The 16,996-nt window shown below is 41.0% G+C and overlaps 1 protein-coding gene across 1 annotated transcript in view; it reads right to left on the bottom strand.

Moving 5' to 3' along the window:
• The window catches only part of WDR70 (WD repeat domain 70), a 304,294-nt gene that overhangs the window by 10,885 nt on the left and 276,413 nt on the right, over positions 1–16,996 (bottom strand). Inside the window, exons 14-17 of the mRNA XM_082835820.1 lie at positions 11,841–11,941; positions 10,124–10,203; positions 8,238–8,354; positions 5,815–5,977 (exon numbers count right to left, since the gene is read on the bottom strand). Coding sequence (XP_082691946.1) covers positions 5,815–5,977; positions 8,238–8,354; positions 10,124–10,203; positions 11,841–11,941 — 461 coding nt within the window. The remainder of the gene's footprint in view (positions 1–5,814; positions 5,978–8,237; positions 8,355–10,123; positions 10,204–11,840; positions 11,942–16,996) is intronic.

The following is a 16,996-nucleotide window of genomic DNA, read 5'->3' on the forward strand; positions in this document are numbered from 1 at the left end:
CCTCTTTCTCCCTGATTACTCTATGTCCCCTTATCCCTATTTTATTTTTCTTCACTGCACTTGCTACCACCTAACACTTATAGATTTACTTATTGTCTCTCTCTGTCCACTAGAATATAAGCTCCATAAACCACAACTTAGTACCTGACACACTGTAGGTGTTCAATAAATCTTTGTTGAATGAATAAATAAAATGAAAAGAGATGAATTCTTCTTTAACATCTTGTATGTGTGTGTTTTCAAAAGCTGTCATGCTTTACGGAGAAACACCATTAAATTGAACAATATGAAATTGCCGATATTTGACTTTTATTTCTTCTACAGAAAGGGCAATTACGTATGTTTTAACCGAATCCTGTTCAAGTTCAAAGTGAGAAAAGGATGTGCACTATCACTGTTATTATTTAATATTGTTCTGGCAGTACCAGTCAGTACGATTAGATAAGATAAAGAAATAGCAGGTATAAAAATTGGAAAAGAGGAGGTGAATTTATAATTATTTGCATATGATATAATTTTATGCCTGCAAACCCCTCTAAATCTGACATTAAAATAAATTTTTTTCACATGGGGGAAAAATGGCATAAACACAGTAGAAATAAAAATGACTGACGGGACTTCCCTGGTGGTGCAGTGGTTAAGAATCCACCTGCCAGTGCAGGGGACATGGGTTCGAGCCCTGGTCTGGGAAGATCCGACAGGCCACAGAGCAACTAAGCCCGTGCGCCACAACTACTGAGCCTGCACTCTAGAGCCTGCGAGCCATGGCTACTGAGCCCACATGCCACAACTACTGAAGCCCGTGCACCTAGAGCCCGTGCTCTGCAACAAGAGAAGCCACCACAATGAGAAGCCTGCACACTGCAATGAAGAGTAGCCCCCGCTCGTCGCAACTAGAGAAAGCCTGTGCTCAGCAATGAAGACCCAATGCAGCCAAAAATAAATAAATAAATTTATTTTTTTTAAAATGACTGAGTAGTAGGAATATGTGCAATACGTGACATACAAAGGGTTAACGCTCCTTAATATAAAGAACTCTTACAAATCAGTAAGAGAACCAATCAACCAACAGACAAAAGGGCAAAAGACATAAATAGAAAGTTCACAGGAAAAAGAGGCTTTTAACATATGAAAAGATGCCTAGAAAATTTTTAATGAAAGTGTAAACTATGATGGAATACAAGGTTTCACCTATCAGACTGACAAAGATAGAAGGATGAGGGGAAGGAAGCTCTGATACATTGAATAATTTGGTTAAAAAGTCTCTTTGGAAGAAATCTGGGCACTATGTATACAAATTTAAAGTGCAAATATCTTTTGATTTGGCAATTCTATTTCTTGAAGTTTTGCATATGTGGTCAAGGAGTCCAAAGATATTAATTTCAGTATTGTTTATAATAACAACAGACTGAAAGCAATGCAAACTTCCTTCAATACTGTACTGTTTTAGAAAAGCATAATATATCACACAATGGAAAATATCAAGAAAGTATACAGCATGAGCTAGATATGTATGAACGGGTCTCGTCCAATCTCCCAAGTGATACATAAAGCAAAAAACCAACCAACAATCAAAAACAAAGACCAGCTGGTAAAACATGTTATATACCTGTTTTTAAACAATAAATGTTTCTACACACATGTCTGCTCATTTATACATGGACTCTCTCTGGCAGGAAATACAAGAACCTGTCGGCAGTGGGTATCTCGAAATGGTAGAACGAAGGAACTGGGGGTTAAAGTGAAAGGGAGGCTTTCAAGTTTCCATTGTCTATGCTTTAGCATTGCTGGATTTTTTAAAAACTGTGTGCACGTATTACTTAAAATCTCAGACATGAAAATCTTGTTATCAAGATAATTAGTTGTTAGAAGTTAGAACAATAACCTGGAAGTTCTAAGGCCAGGTTCCTGGTTTGGGTTCTAGCAATAACTTGCAATCCAGTAGGTTCTAAAAGTTACCTTCTCAGTGTCTCATTTTCTTCAGTGGTAATTCTGACACCTTTCTATGAATTACATATTGCTAATATCAATCATTAATCAGCAAACAGTATCATTTCAATATTTGTGGAGACACCTCAAGATTTACTTTGTGTACAAACGTACACACGTCTATTTGGAGCAGTTTGCTATCAAAATGATACATATTATGTTTGGCAAATTTTAAACCATGGCTCTGTTTACTCTTCTTTCCTCAGCTAATTTTTGGTATGCTTATAAACAAGTTTTCTGAAGTATAAAAAGATCCCTAATAATAATAGAAAATAACTACTCCATTAAAAACAGAAGTGTCAGAGGCATAATCCATAAGCGTATCTGAGTGCCAAGGATGTGTTGACATATATTAGCTTATACACACACAGATTCTATATAAATGAAGGCTACATGCAAACTGTTTAGCTGGCCAGCCTTGATATGACCCTCTTAGCTGTTGTAATATTATCCAACTACTTGTTCAGAGATGTTCCATCTGTACTGTCTGGTTATTAATACATGTTGCAAACATCCACCACTGACGTTACACAGTAAATAAAGTCTGTTCTGCTACAACACATATAGCAAAGGATGCGGTGCTCCCCACCAGGGGCCCTCAAATCCCTTTAGCATTTTTCTGCAGGGTGCTTTCACTCGCAGCAGCAGCACCGACCTCTCTCTGTCAGAGGGCTGCCGGCAGGTTGCTAAAGCCCAGGATAGCTGGAACTGCCTGAAATGTCTCCCCTGGTCCCATCTCTAGTCATCACCAAGGACCAACAGATGTTGGAGTGAAATACTCCAGTTACTGTGTGCTCTGACCAGGGTCTCCAGGATCACCTTGTGGAACTAAGCCAAAGTGACCCTCCCTGGAACTTTATTTAATATTGTGCACTTTCTTGGCTTAAATCATCTGTGTAAGAGTCTTTATCTCAGGGTCTGCTTTTAAGGAACCCAAGCTAGGACAGTGTGTTTTACTTTTAGGCAAAGTAGCTCATGATGATCAGCAGACAGAGGATCAGTATCAGTATAACAAGTAAGCTGAGCTGGTTTATAAAGTTGGTTTCCTTCTAGCATATAAATGTTTTGAAAAGTAATCAGAGTCCAGCTTTCTCATAATTGAAGAGAAAACTTTAGCAATACATAAAAACATCAAGAGAAAAGCTGAATATGCTTCCAACAATACAAAAATATAATACACAAATTTATTTACTGTGTTAGTAATTGCAAAATACTGGGTGCAATCTAAATACCCATATGTAGGAGAATGGTGGAATAAACCATGGTACATCCAGGCAGCAGAGCACTATATAGCTGTGTAAAAGAATGAGAATGAGCTCTATGAACTGGTGGAGAGTGATTTCCAGGGCATACTGCTAAGCGAAAAAAAACAAAACTCAAAAGACTATTTATACCATGCTAACCTTCATGTAAGAAAGAAGGGGAATATAAGAAAATACAGATCTGCACATTTGTGCAAAAGAAGATAAAACAGAGTGGTTACCTATAGGGGTGAGTGGGGAAAGGACTGAAAGAAGCAAGGGTATTGGAATGGGGGAGCAGGGACGAAGAGGGAGTGACACTTCCCTGAGTATATCTCTTTTAAAGTTCTGACCCCTAGCACCACAGTAACAGTTCATATACCCTACCCACACCCTAAAAATATAAAGGAATATAAACACTAAAAATAAGCCTAACTTCATTTTCAAATGAATAACATAACCACACTGATGGGAGTGGAGAAGAAAAGAGCTAAGTAACTTGACTAGACACTGTAAGGATAAAAAAGACAAGAAGAACTGTACACAAATGCTGTAATTTAGTTAGGAAAAGTGTTTCTCATGGGCGGGTGGCAGTTAGCAATTCTAAAATGATTTTAGGTGTAGACTAGAATTGAACAAATAAGTAAATATACTGTAGATAATATGAGCTGGGTTTCTCACTATTGGAGAAAGAAGTTACAAATATGCAAAGGGAAAAGGTTAAATGAACCCTGTGGTACAGGATTGAAATCAGGGGCATCAGTTTAAACTCGCACTATTTAAAATATACATACAGATAGATACATAGAGAAATAATAATGTGTGTATATGTGTAGGTTAGTATACAAACATATATTTCTGAGGTTTGCTGGCTGACAGGACCTAGAAGCAATGGCATTTTAGTAGCAATGAGCACATCTAGCACCAACCTCTTGGTTTCTAACCATCATTCTCCAACATAAAGGAGCCAGGGCTCCTTGGAGAAGTGGTTGATTCTAGGACTGTGGCAAAACAAAAACAAAAACAAAGATGAGCCTGGAACATTTTGTGGTGCCAGAAAATAAGGACGTGCTAAAAAACAAACAAACTAACAAACCAAAAAAAACACACCTTGTTGAAAGAATAAAGGAGCCATTCTGAAGGAGATTCTATCGGCCAAAACTGGAACAATGTGAGAGACAAACTAAATAATGATAATATTGGATTTTAACCCATAGAATAAAGTATTTTAAAGTCCACACTTATATTTAAAAACTTGAAAAATAAAGAAATGTGAGAGGAGCAATTCTTCCTTTTAGTAGAAGTCCAAGTAATAAATGTAGAAAAAAAAGAGGGAAATAGAAAACACCACTAGGGAAACACCACAGTAGTAACTGCTGTAGGCAAATCTATCCATGCATGATAAAACGAGGGAGTGAAAGTCTGAGAGACAGGATTTGCCTAGTCTTAAAATATTACTCCCAAGCAAGTTACTAACTCAAAATGGAATGATAGTAACTCGACAGTGGAGAAACTTGGCAGACATCACCTTAATCAAGTGATCAAAGTTATCATCACCAGTCATCAGACTCAGGGACACAAAGCCCCTGATGTGATGCACTGAGAAGGATATAACATCACTCCTGTGTTACTTTTGTCAAAAATGCACAGTTTTATTCCAATCATGAGAAAATATCAGACAAACACAAACTGAGAGAAAGTGTACAAAATAACAAACCAGTGTTCGTTGAAAGCATCAAGGTCATGAAAGATGAGAAAGACTGAGAAAGTGTTATGACTGGAGGAGACAAAGGAAAAGTAACAGCTAAATGCAACGTGGGATCCTAGATAGGACTGTAGAAGAGAGAAAGGATATTAATGGAAAAACTGGGGAAATCACATAAGGTCTGTAGCTCAGTTAACAGTACTGTACCCATGTTAATTTCATGGTGTTGCCAATTAATTGTACTATGGCCATGGAAGGTGTTAACATCAGGGGAAGTTGGGTGAAGAGTATACATGAACTCTCTGCATTGCTTTTACGATTTTTCTGTGAGTCTAACGTTAGTTTACAATAAAAACTTAAAACCCCAAAAGTCTACAATATTACTGTTCTTTAGTATAAATGTGCTGGTTTAGTGGCTTTAAGAACAACTACATGTTCACACATGCGAAGTTATTTGAGGGAATCTGAGCAGGCAGGCTCTACTCTGCCTATGTTTAAGTGTTACTGACAAACACAGCTCTACAAATAAAAGTTAATCCTCAATAATAGATTCTACAAACTGTTTCCTTTCATTTGCTTTTAACCCTCCCTAACTAAGATAATGCAGACAGGCAGTGATTTTCTTTCTTTTTTTTTTTTTTATCACAGGTAGAATGGGTTTCACATAATGGGTTTATGCTAAACATTTAAACATTTACCGCTTAGAGTCCTCAGATACAAACAAATGCCTAGGCTTCAGGACCATGAGTACCTGGCCATTTTTCATGCTTGGGAATAAAAAAGATATGGAGAAACTAGAACCTCAAAGCAGCCATTGTTACGCTCTTCCCAATTCACTAAACATAATACATTTTCTATTTTAAACGGCTGCTTCCTTACTTGGAGTAGGCTGGAGAAACCCAATACGGGTTGTCCTCGGCTGCTTTGGCATGCCGCAAGATGGCTTCCCGGGGATTGCTGTCATCGGTTTTGTCCAAAGCAATGTTCTTCACAATGTATGACGACAGGGTGCCCCCGTGGGTTCCAACCCGGCCACCACGACCTGTTCCAAAGGGAAAAAACCAAATCCGGAATGGAGTGAGCATATACCTTTTGTACACTGGGCTTGTCTGACCAGGTTGAGAATCCCTCACTGCTGGCTTCCAAGGCGGACGGTTAAATGGATGACAGCCTAGGGTCAGGGATTCAGGTTTACCTGATTTTTGTCATTCCCTACAGAACCAAGGTTTTGAGCACTCTGAGGCTTCTACCAGACTTTGGTTTGAAGCACACAAATCTCAGGAGTACCTGAGTACCGTCCTTTCAGCTTTCAAGTATGATCACCAAAACCAAAGTAGGGCATCACCAAACCTCAACTTCCCCATAACAGTTTTAAATAGAGACATTTTTTATTATGCCTTCGTTGCTCACTTTACACAATGACACCAATGTAGGAAGAAATACAAATAGTTCGCCATGTGTATGCCTTCAAAAATTCCTCAGGCACGAACACATGAAATTCAACTAATAAAAATAACCAATGATCATTAGGTGCTATTTTAGATTTAAACAAACATATCTTAGGGCTTGCCATCTGCCAAGTACCTTGTAGGAGAGAAAACAAGATGAACAGACTGATTCACATTATTTTACTGTACTGTAATTGCTCTAGACAGGAAGCTCCACATGGGCAGGAATGTGTTCCCCACTGGATCCCCAACTGCCAGCCTGGTTCCCAGTACTCAGAAGATGTATGACTTTTTAGGAAGAGTAAAAAAAAAAAAAGGAAAAACAAAAAACCACACCACATGACCACATGAGAAGTCAAGTAGCACTAAAAGATTAATTTTATAAGGCAGGAAATAACTGCCAAAGAATCCGCATGGCCAGTAACTAAGTGGAAGGAGAGGAAGCAGAAAGCTCTTCAGGCTGATCTGGTGGGGGGAGGGGGTCTGTAGGAAGAGATAAACCCAATGTGGGAGAACTCAGAAGACACAGAAGGTTATTTTCAATGAGCAGAATGGTTTAAATACAAAAGTACAGAAAGGGGCAAGTTTACTGGGCATTTGGGGGCAGGAATGAACCAACAGTCATGTGAGAAGATCAGAGTAGGAGAGAGGTGAGGTGTAAAGCTCGAAAGTACATTAGGGGCTTCCCTGGTGGCAGAGTGGTTGAGAGTCCGCCTGCTGATGCAGGGGACACGGGTTCATGCCCCGGTCCGGGAAGATCCCACATGCCGCGGAGCGGCTGGGCCCGTGAGCCATGGCCGCTGAGACTGCGCGTCTGGAGCCTGTGCTCCGCAACGGGAGAGGCCACAAGAGTGGGAGGCCCGCGTACAGCAAAAAAAAAAGTGCGTTAGATTCAGACTGAAGAGAACTCAATCTCTGGAAATGCAACTGGACAGTGTAAAACTTATGAAGATTTGAGGGCAGTAGCAATACGAAAGCTACAGGAATTGGGAATAAAAGCTGTGTGTGAGATGAACGAAGGTAGGGTGGTGAGGAGAGAGACTTGAGAAGGTGCCTAGTTAGAAGGGCTTTTCAATAATCCAGGCAAGAATATTATTTAGGAACTTTGATTAGGATGGTGGCAGAGAAAATGGAAAAAAAATTGAGAGTGGTATATGAAATATTTTCAATGCTGAAGGGTCAGGCCAAACAGATACAGGTCCAGAACTCAGGTTCACATGAATGAACAAGTCATAAGCTTTAAGCATGTGAACATAGGACAAATGGAAACTATGCAGGTGATAACAGAAAACGGGATTCTAGCAAAGGTACGTGCTATATGATAGCCAATGCTGCCTTGCTTTCTACTGGTACCTACTTTCTTAGAAACTCACTCTAAGGATTTTTATTCATCTTCTAGGGAAATGGGCAGCTCCATTTTATCAACACAGAATTAAATGATGTTCACTTTCTGCCTTGTGTGAAACCTAATCCAGCCTAAATTCTGGCCAAAGTACCCAGTGTTGCATATTAAGCCAATATTGAGAGCAGTGGTTTTAACACTGGGTCCCAAGGAGCCCCAGAGTTCAACCGAGGTCACCTAAAGGGCTCTAGTTGGAGACCAAGCAGAAAGGGCTCCGGGCTTCCTCTCTACTTCAGCACAGCAGCTCCATTTCTATCAGTTTATGCACTGGGTTTCTGCATCAGATCTTTACACAAGAACTTCCGATGCTAAAAGAAGACGTTTGAAAACCCCTATTTAGTAAAATCTCTGAAGACAGGCATCTAGGCCCCAAAGATCTTCCAAATTCTGTATCTATTACCCCACCCTGCCCCGCAACCCCCTTTGCAAGTCACTAGTTAGATCACAGTCACCTGGGCCTGCTACAGGAGGTTCGGGTTTGTGAGACTTCAGGGGATCCAGTCTGTCCTTCTCCAGCTGTTTCCTCGTACTCCGCTGGCGGGGCTCGCGGAACATAGGCAAGGCATGAGCTACAAGAAGTCACATTTGAAAAATTTCATTATGATAATAACCCTTCCAACCAAAAACACAGCTAACGCGTGAGTAAATGACGATGAAATGGAAGTCATAATGACAGCCTTCATCTAATAATAAAAGACAGTCTTATTGCAACCAATTAGCCAATTTCGTTTGAGACCAGGCTCACTGTTCACCTCTCCTGGCAACTAATGGCGCTCAGGAAATGCCGTCAAATACCGTCACAGAAACATTGGTGAGGCTCCCCATCTCCCAAACCATGGGCAGCAGTTAAACTTAATTTCTGTGGTTTTGAAAAGAAACACTTAATGGGACTGCCTCTTGTTTTTTCTTATAGGACCCAAATGCAAATAATGCCAACAGCTTGCCTGTCAGCCCTGAAGTTTCCTCAGATGCCTCATAAACACTGGAATCACTTCACACATTTCTGAAATGTGACCACCTCTCAGGAGGAGTTGACAGCACTGAGAAACCGGAAGGGAGGAACACTTATCCCACTGAAACTGGGATAAAGGTTGCCTTGAATGCAAGGAGGTGCCTGAATCTCCTGATGTGGTGACTTGATGGGGACTTAATCCTTTTCAATATGGTCGACAAAGGAATAAAAGTCAAAGTAATATTTGTCCAATTGCTGTTGCTCAGTGTCAGAATATAAAAGAAAATATGTATTAAAAAGGGAAACAGTGTGATATTCTGGTGGAGAGGGAGAAGACTATTGGGGAGAGAATCAAATATCTTTTCTTGACCAAAAAAAGTACGAGAATAATTTCTTTGAATGTTTATGTGCAAATTAAAACCCCTTTAAAAGAGAAAACTGGGGGAGAGTTAAAGGAATAATAGGGGTTTAAAGGAAATTTATGATATGAATGAAAGAAATGTCTGTTAACACCTAAAAAACACTTCCAGTACCCCTCCTATCCTCTACCCGTACTTCCAGCCTGGGCCAGGGCCATATCACTCACTAGTAAAATATGCCTACCTTGAGTCAGGGGAGCTGAAACACAGCCACCCGTCACTCTGTCGGGCAACACGACACAACAGTATTTTTAGGAGGGGGAAAAATAGCTTTTCACTTCAAACGAATGCAGGAATTGAAGTAGGCTGCATGTAATCACATGAGTTAGACTGGTTATGACACCGACTTTAACACTTCTACTCTTGCAAAAAATGTCACCGGATCTCTTTACTGATCATCAGCTCCAAGGGACATGGTCTTAGATGAGACCAACCACCAGGGAGAAAACCCAGCAGTGCAGCACCCCCTGGTCTTTAGACTGAGCCACCGATACAGTCCACAGGGGCATCTGCTAATGACAACCGCTACTGCATCCAAGATCTCCTGCCTAGCCGCAACCTGTGACAGGTCTGAGACTGTGACTCTGGGAAACAAAAACCTGCCAGATTAACGAGGCTGTGTGACAAACCCGAGAGAAGCTGCTCTGTCCTGGTAAGATTTCTGATCATACCCCAGGTAGTTCATTTTATATCTAAAGGTCTCTGGATCAGTCTATCACATGGTCACAGAATTTAGGCTTTTCCCTTTTGGGTTGAAAGTTACATGAAGTAACCCTGTCTCCGTGACGGGGCACAGAAGCTAAAAGGGTTAGCTACTATATGACCCCCAGCCCTGAACACATGAAAGGGGTATTTTGTAACATATGCCTGAACTCGGAGGGCTTTTTCTGTCTCTAAAGCCATGAGATCAACAGCACACTAGAACAGAAGACAGGCACGTGATGGAGAAACCATGCTAACAACTTACGGGTGATGATGTAGTCCTGGGTTAGAGTCTCCGCTTGTTTCGCCTTCCGCTGTGTTTTAACCACACATAATTTCGCTCCCCTGAGAGGGGTAAAAGCAAACGATTTTCTTTATTTGGTCTCAGAAACAAAGTCTACGTCAAAAGCATTAGATACTTTCAGGAACATGCTCTGTACACACCACCTCACCAAGTCCTTGACTTTCTAAGGACTGGCAACAGATGCAGCCCTTGGCGATAAGAGATTAAATGTATGGGAAAGCAAGTCTGAGTCAGTGGTTACTACTCTGTGAAAGGGTTAGAAAGGTAACTGGAAAACAAAAGGCCAGTTTAAAAAATCTATAGAAATAACCTAAAATTAAGATCTTAAAGAGATATTAATAACATTAATCAACCTTTTCACCATAAAGGTCATAGGGTTCAAATTTTAGTTTATGTCTCAGATGAAAGCAACCTAGGTAGTCTACAGCCCAAGTGGCATTTGTCTACAATTCAAGTACAAGAGTACAAGCGATCTGGAACTGAGTCAGCTTGGCAGTGCTGCCAAGGGGCTACAGTCCAAGAATGTGTGGGATTAACCAAAAGTGTGCTTAGAACATTTCACTTCTCCTTAGCAATAATGAGCATCCGTTTCAGGAGAAACAAAAACAAATAAGCAAATTTCTTAAAGTAAAGATTCCAAAGATAGGAATCTTCTAAAGGGTGCTATCAAATGGGGTTCATTATTTTCTCAAGTAAAACAGACTCCCTCCTCTCATCCTAATTACATTAGCATTTCAATTTCTTTATTAAAAAACAAACAAAATCCTATTTGTTCTGAAAGACCACAATATATAACTTTATTTTATAGGGCAAAGGTTCCAACTCCAGAAAATTCTGTCTGCTTCTATTCCGAGCCAAATCATAGTCAATACATATTCACTAATAGAGGATGGGTTTCCCTTCCCCTGAAAGAATGTGGGAGCTCAAAACAGGTTTACGGGGGACCCCAGTAAATACAGCATGTGCATTTTAGTACTAGCTAGCCACGGCTGACTCTAAAGAAAGAGCTAACCACTCACTATACCTTAACAAAGAGAAACAAACCCATCTTTTTTGGGGTTGGTGATACATGTTTACCTTTGTGCCCAAGGAAAAGAGAAATAACTGAGAGACTGACTGAGCCTCTAGTGAAGTTTTCGGATCCTTGAAGCACACTGGTATGCTTAAATTTGGCATTTGCGGACAGACACGGGATTGAAGGGGAAAGTAGCTGTGCTGTCCTCCTCTGCTGGCAGAGAACAACCCTGCCAAACATCCAAACCGGCACCTGATAAAAGCCCAAACAGAAAGGGAACAAAACGGACTAGCCGTTTCCATTTCCTATAAGTGGTTAGTTCCCTGCTTTGTTAATCCCTTACATGCATCACTGCTAATGCCACTGTCCAGGGTGGTATGCAAAGTGGGCAGGCCTTTTTCTCCCCTTGCACTCAACATTTCAGCTAAAGAACTGCAAATCCCCAGGAAACTTTCACTTTGAATTCTGTATGGATCAAGGGAGATATCCAAATCCTCTTTAAAGCACAATACTAGGAGTTTGAGGCTTTACTCTGTGCCAGCTGCATTTTCTAAAAGGGTGGATCCCCATCAAAGAGGGAAATAAATAAAAGTGGGGGTGGAAAAAGAAAACCCTCCCCCAGTTGCTGTCATCCATCTAAAACAGGCAATACTTATGAAATACCTCTGACTCTTGTTGGGGTCATAATAGACTTTAGCCAATCCGTTTCCAGTCCCCACCATGATCTGGTTCAGCTTTGGATGCCACAGGCAGCGGACAACACTCTGTAAAGAAAAGGCATGGTAGTCAACTAAAGAGGGCACATAAAAATGGAAAAAAAATCTGCTGGTACTTTGATGGCTTGTTTACGAAACTGAAAATCACCCTGATGACTACCTGTAACTTTTAGGGCATTTTCTTCTAAACCATAGGGTTGTGTTCCTGAGGTTGAGTTCTGTTCTATCACTTGTTATCTGTGTGATACTCTATAAAAATAAAAAAGATGCTCCCTTCCTGACATCCCTCCTCTCCTTCCCTGACAGCCTCGAAACCACAAAGTTGGGCTTTCCCAGCTCTGCTGCCATATGAGGCTGGCATCTGAGAATGCTGAACCCACATAACTCAGTTCATTTTACCACTGAAGCAGATTTAGATCTCAGTGTTTCATGCTTTTATACACACAATAAATATGCCCCTCTGGACAGCATATTGAGACCAGGTGGTTACTGTTTTTAGTTTACAAAGATCGAAATCTCATAAAGCTTTTTCAGGAACAACACACATTTGCAAACATTGAATAATATCTCCCTATCTATGAGATAAACCAGCAGGTCAGTAGCAGAAGTAAAACAGAGATATGGAATATAAAGCCTTGATATTAACCTGAATGAAAAGCTATTTAGGAGAAGGTTTACTGGAAGTTATGAGCCTGTGAGTTCATCACTAGTAAGGAAAATAAGTGGTACTCTGGGGTCAGAAAGAACCACGAGTTCTTAGTGAGAAGTACAGCCTGTTTTTAATTTTTGCTGAAGTAAGTGGGCAGAGGTGGAAGAGATGGCAGGGATAGAATTAAGGGGGAAAAAATGAAGCTAAGGTTGGTAGGCAGAAACAGCATGTGCTGGGTTCTGCAGATCTCACTCTGATAGAGCAAGAAATGAGTGGAAACATTAATTCAATGATTATCAGGAACCTCTCACGCGCCTGGCAATGTACAAGGACTAAGGGAAAAAGGGTACAATTAGATATTGCCATTTTCTGTTCTAATACGAAAATGCAAATCATGGAATTTCTGTCTCCCAAATAATCTAACTTGGGCTGGATTTCTTTGGTTTCTTCTCCCCAGCCATCCAGCTCTTTTCTTAAGACAGAATATCTGGGAATCCCTGCAACCCCTTTTGATAGAAACTCTGGCTCCCACCTGACTGGCCAAAAAAAAAAATGCATATAGTTAAATGGCTGCAATTCCTACTCTGAGATTCCTGAGAAACTAAGAAGGAAATGTAAAAGAGTCTGCAGAACTTCTAATTCATGCCTGACGATATTCGAGAAGAGTGGTTCTTAAGCTCTGCACCACTGAAGAGCGTTGAGATGTTCTACTGAGAAAACCAAATCAGAGTGGTTGTGTTTCCCCTGTCGTTGGGGGAAAACTAAGTTCAAAGGGCACGTTTTCACAGTTTTAAGTTTTCTTTCCACAATTTTTCTTAAACCTGTGGGGCCTGCTACCCAATGTCTACTAGCAAGTGCTAAAAGATGATAAAACATTTATAATGGTGAGGGAATATTAACAGAAAAACCTGAAAATAGTAAATCATATTTTTAGTAAAAGATGAAAATAGTAAATCAAAGTTTGGCTTTTAGGGTGTGGGGTGGTTGTTGCTTTGTGCATATGCTCATGAAACTTACTTTAGAATGCATGTGTATAAAAAGTCACATTTTCTCCTAATAAAACTGTGCCTGCTTGGTAAGATGGAATTAAGTATATCAGTAGTTCATGGTCTGCAAAGCACAACCTGACTACCAGGTTCTCCGCCAGCCACTGAGACTAATTTGAGAAGTACTCCTAGACCACTGGGAATTTCCAGATGGTCAAGGCCAGGTATGTGGAAACATGAAAAGAGTCACAAACATAACTTCATATCTTACCTAGAATAAGTTCATCCAAGCCAATACTCACCTCCTTCAAGTCTTGGCTTAAGTGTCATAACTACCCAGACCACCCTATTTAAAACATCACACAACTCCCCTTACTTTCCTTGTTTTTACAGCATGTATCCCATTTTAAAGTACTATATAGTTTACTGTTAATTATGCTTATTGTCTGCCTCCCCTACTAGGATATATGTTCCACACAGGCCGATCTTCGTCTGTTTTACATAGCCAAGAATCCCAAGTGCCTAGATTAGTGTCTGGAACTCAATAAATGTTTGCTGCAGGGATGAATTAAATGTTACAGTTCACCCAAGCCTAAATGGATTGCTTTGCTAGGTGGAGGTAGAGACAATTTTCAACTTAAACTCACTACTGCCTAGGAGGGATAATTTGATTTCTCCAGATCATTATTATACTCAAGTACCCCACAAACAGAGTAGGGTTAGCTCCCTCACAATGTGGGCCTAAAAAGAGGGATGTGCAAGGACCAGAGAGCAAGGGAGGAGAGTGAGAGGGGCTTTCAAGGGCCTTCAGAAATCTCAGCACCCACAAATCGCCCCAGGACAACTTTAAGGACATAGCATTAAAGTTATTTCTCTTCCTTGGTTCTCTAGAGATCTGGCTAAGCAGTCTAAGATTACTGGTTCTCAAATATGTTTTCAAGTGAGCAGGGTGCAGAATTGGAAAAGATCCACAGTGTAGGCCTGGTAAATTCCAAGACACCCAGCCAAACAGGCAGTTTCCAGGGGCAGCAGGTTACTGTTACTCTCTCCCTCTATGCTGAGGGTGTAAATGTTAGAGAGAGGCAACGGCCCAGGCCAACAGACCAATGTCTGATGGCTTTCCAGGGAGTCCAAGCTCAGGGCACTGCACCTCTATTCCTGTTCACAGCTTTTACCCTCTAAAGCCCTTAGACACACACATGGCTTTTTACATGGAAGCAAGGAGAAGGCAAATGAGACCCCTTGAACTAAACAGTCATTCCAGAGCTCCATCCACTGTGGCAGTGAGTCACCAAAGCAGCCAATGAAGACTCTGGGAGCAGTCTGACTTAAGTAAAAGATGCTTAAGGCTCAATTACCCTAAGACTGGCTATTAATCAAATATTACAAGGATTCCAAAACATGGAACGAAGAAACAGAATTCAAAGTCAAAGGTGGGTGGGCTTTTTTTGTTTATTAATATTTATTGTGTATGTTTAGCTAACCTTCGTAAACTTTGCAGCTAATGCGGCTCCACACTTTGTCCTGTCAAGGAAATGCATCTTATAGCAGAGAGCTGGCCATCTGCCAAACCAAACAACCCCTGAGACGGCAGCGAGGCTGGGGAGCAAGTAGAGCTGCCACGCTGCTAGCTTGTCAAACACACATACTGGGTTTTACTTAACAACAATGGGACACGTGCCTGCTAGAAGCCCAAGGAGCTATCAGAAGACAGATGAGCTATAACTACTTAGAAGGAATGCATTCACTCAGTCAACCATCCACCAAAGACATCTTCCATCCTCTGTTCTTGAAGAGGTACTTCTGTAGCTGGGGGCTTGCCACATTCAGACGTACACATTTGCTGAGTGACACAGCAAATGAAGGGTAGAGAGCACATCTGAATTAAAGGAGCAGAGGAAACTGTCATGACAGGAGATCTGCATGGACCAAAGAGAAAGCAGAAGGCCACTGTACTGCAAAGAACTAGATTCTGAAGTTAGTCTGCATATTTTAATATACTGATTTACTTAATGAAATCGATAAAGGGTTTTATTCTTATACTAATCTACTTCATCTTACCGAAGCACGTGGGACCACCACTGGCTTCCCCTAGCTGCCTAAGCTGACCCCCATGTTACCATAAAAATTAAGTTTAGTCTTTTAAAATTTATTTATTTTTTATTTTTGGTTGTGTTTGGTCTTCGCTGCTGCACACGGGCTTTCCCTAGTTGCGGTGAGTGGGGGCTACTCTTCGTTGAGGCGCGCGGGCTTCTCACTGCGGTGGCTTCTCTTGTTGCGGAGCATGGGCTCTAGGCGCGTGGGGTTCAGTAGTTGTGGCATGTGGGCTCAGGAGTTGTGGCTCACGGGTTCTAAAGCGTAGGCTCAGGAGTTGTGGCGCACAGGCTTAGTTGCTCTGCGGCATGTGGGATCTTCCCGAACCAGGGCTCAAACCCACGTTCCCTGCATTGGCAGGCAGATTCTTAACCACTGCGTCACCAGGGAAGTCGCAGTTTAGCCTTTTAAACCAAAACCTACTGTCATTTTAGATAATCTGGCAGTGCAGAGGAACCACAGTCTGCCCCAAAAGTGCTCAGCTCTAGCAGCAGCCACAAAGAGACAGTAACTGGCGATGGAGATCATAAGCAAGATGACAAGGAGTTACAAGACTTTCATGTGCTCAACACAGAGATCTTTCTTCTCTGTGAAGACCAGAGAAAAAAGAGGGGGTGGGGGGCAGAGAAGAAGAAAGCACTTTGTGTACAAAAGGCAGTGTCAAGATTCCAAAACAGGAATTTTGGAATTACCCCTCTACAAAAGTAAAAAGGCCACAAAAAATTCCAAATAATTTATTTCTGTGGTTTTGTTTTGCTTACTTTAAGTGAAATCATGGAAGCAAATAAGAAGAGGAGGAAATCAATGAGAGAAATAAATTTATATTTTAGGACATGGTAGGAAAGGAACTATTAGGTATCTGCAACTTTATGTTATTTAAAGTAGTTGAATCCTCACAGCAACACTACAAAATTAGTTATCTCACCCCCATTTCACAAGAAGAAGAAACTGAGGCTTGTAGGAGGCTGGGTAACTTTCCCAAGGTCACATAACTTGTACACAGAGGAGCTGGGCTCAGCAGGGAGGTTTTCGCAACTCCAGTGCTCATTTCTTTATACCACCTAATTATGCAAAGGCCTGTTTTAGAAGATGATGGGGAGGAAGGGATGTGGCAGATTTAAAATCATCTCCAAACCCACCTGACCCAGAAAGAGAAGTTTATACTAAAAAGCAGATGGTATTACTAAAATCATAAGGAAGGAAAAAGGAACTACTACCCCAGTTCACAAATGTTACTATAAAAGAAATCAATGCCTGCATAACATCTTAGGCATCCGTAATGCACATATCTAAACACCACCCTTATTCTACTTCACATGCTAAAAGAAGCCTAACATCCTTCATAATTTTATATCTTAATCATGATTATGATGA

The sequence above is a fragment of the Leucopleurus acutus genome (genome assembly GCF_964270905.1).
Source record: "Leucopleurus acutus genome assembly, chromosome: 3".
Classification (NCBI taxonomy): Eukaryota; Metazoa; Chordata; class Mammalia; order Artiodactyla; family Delphinidae; genus Leucopleurus; species Leucopleurus acutus.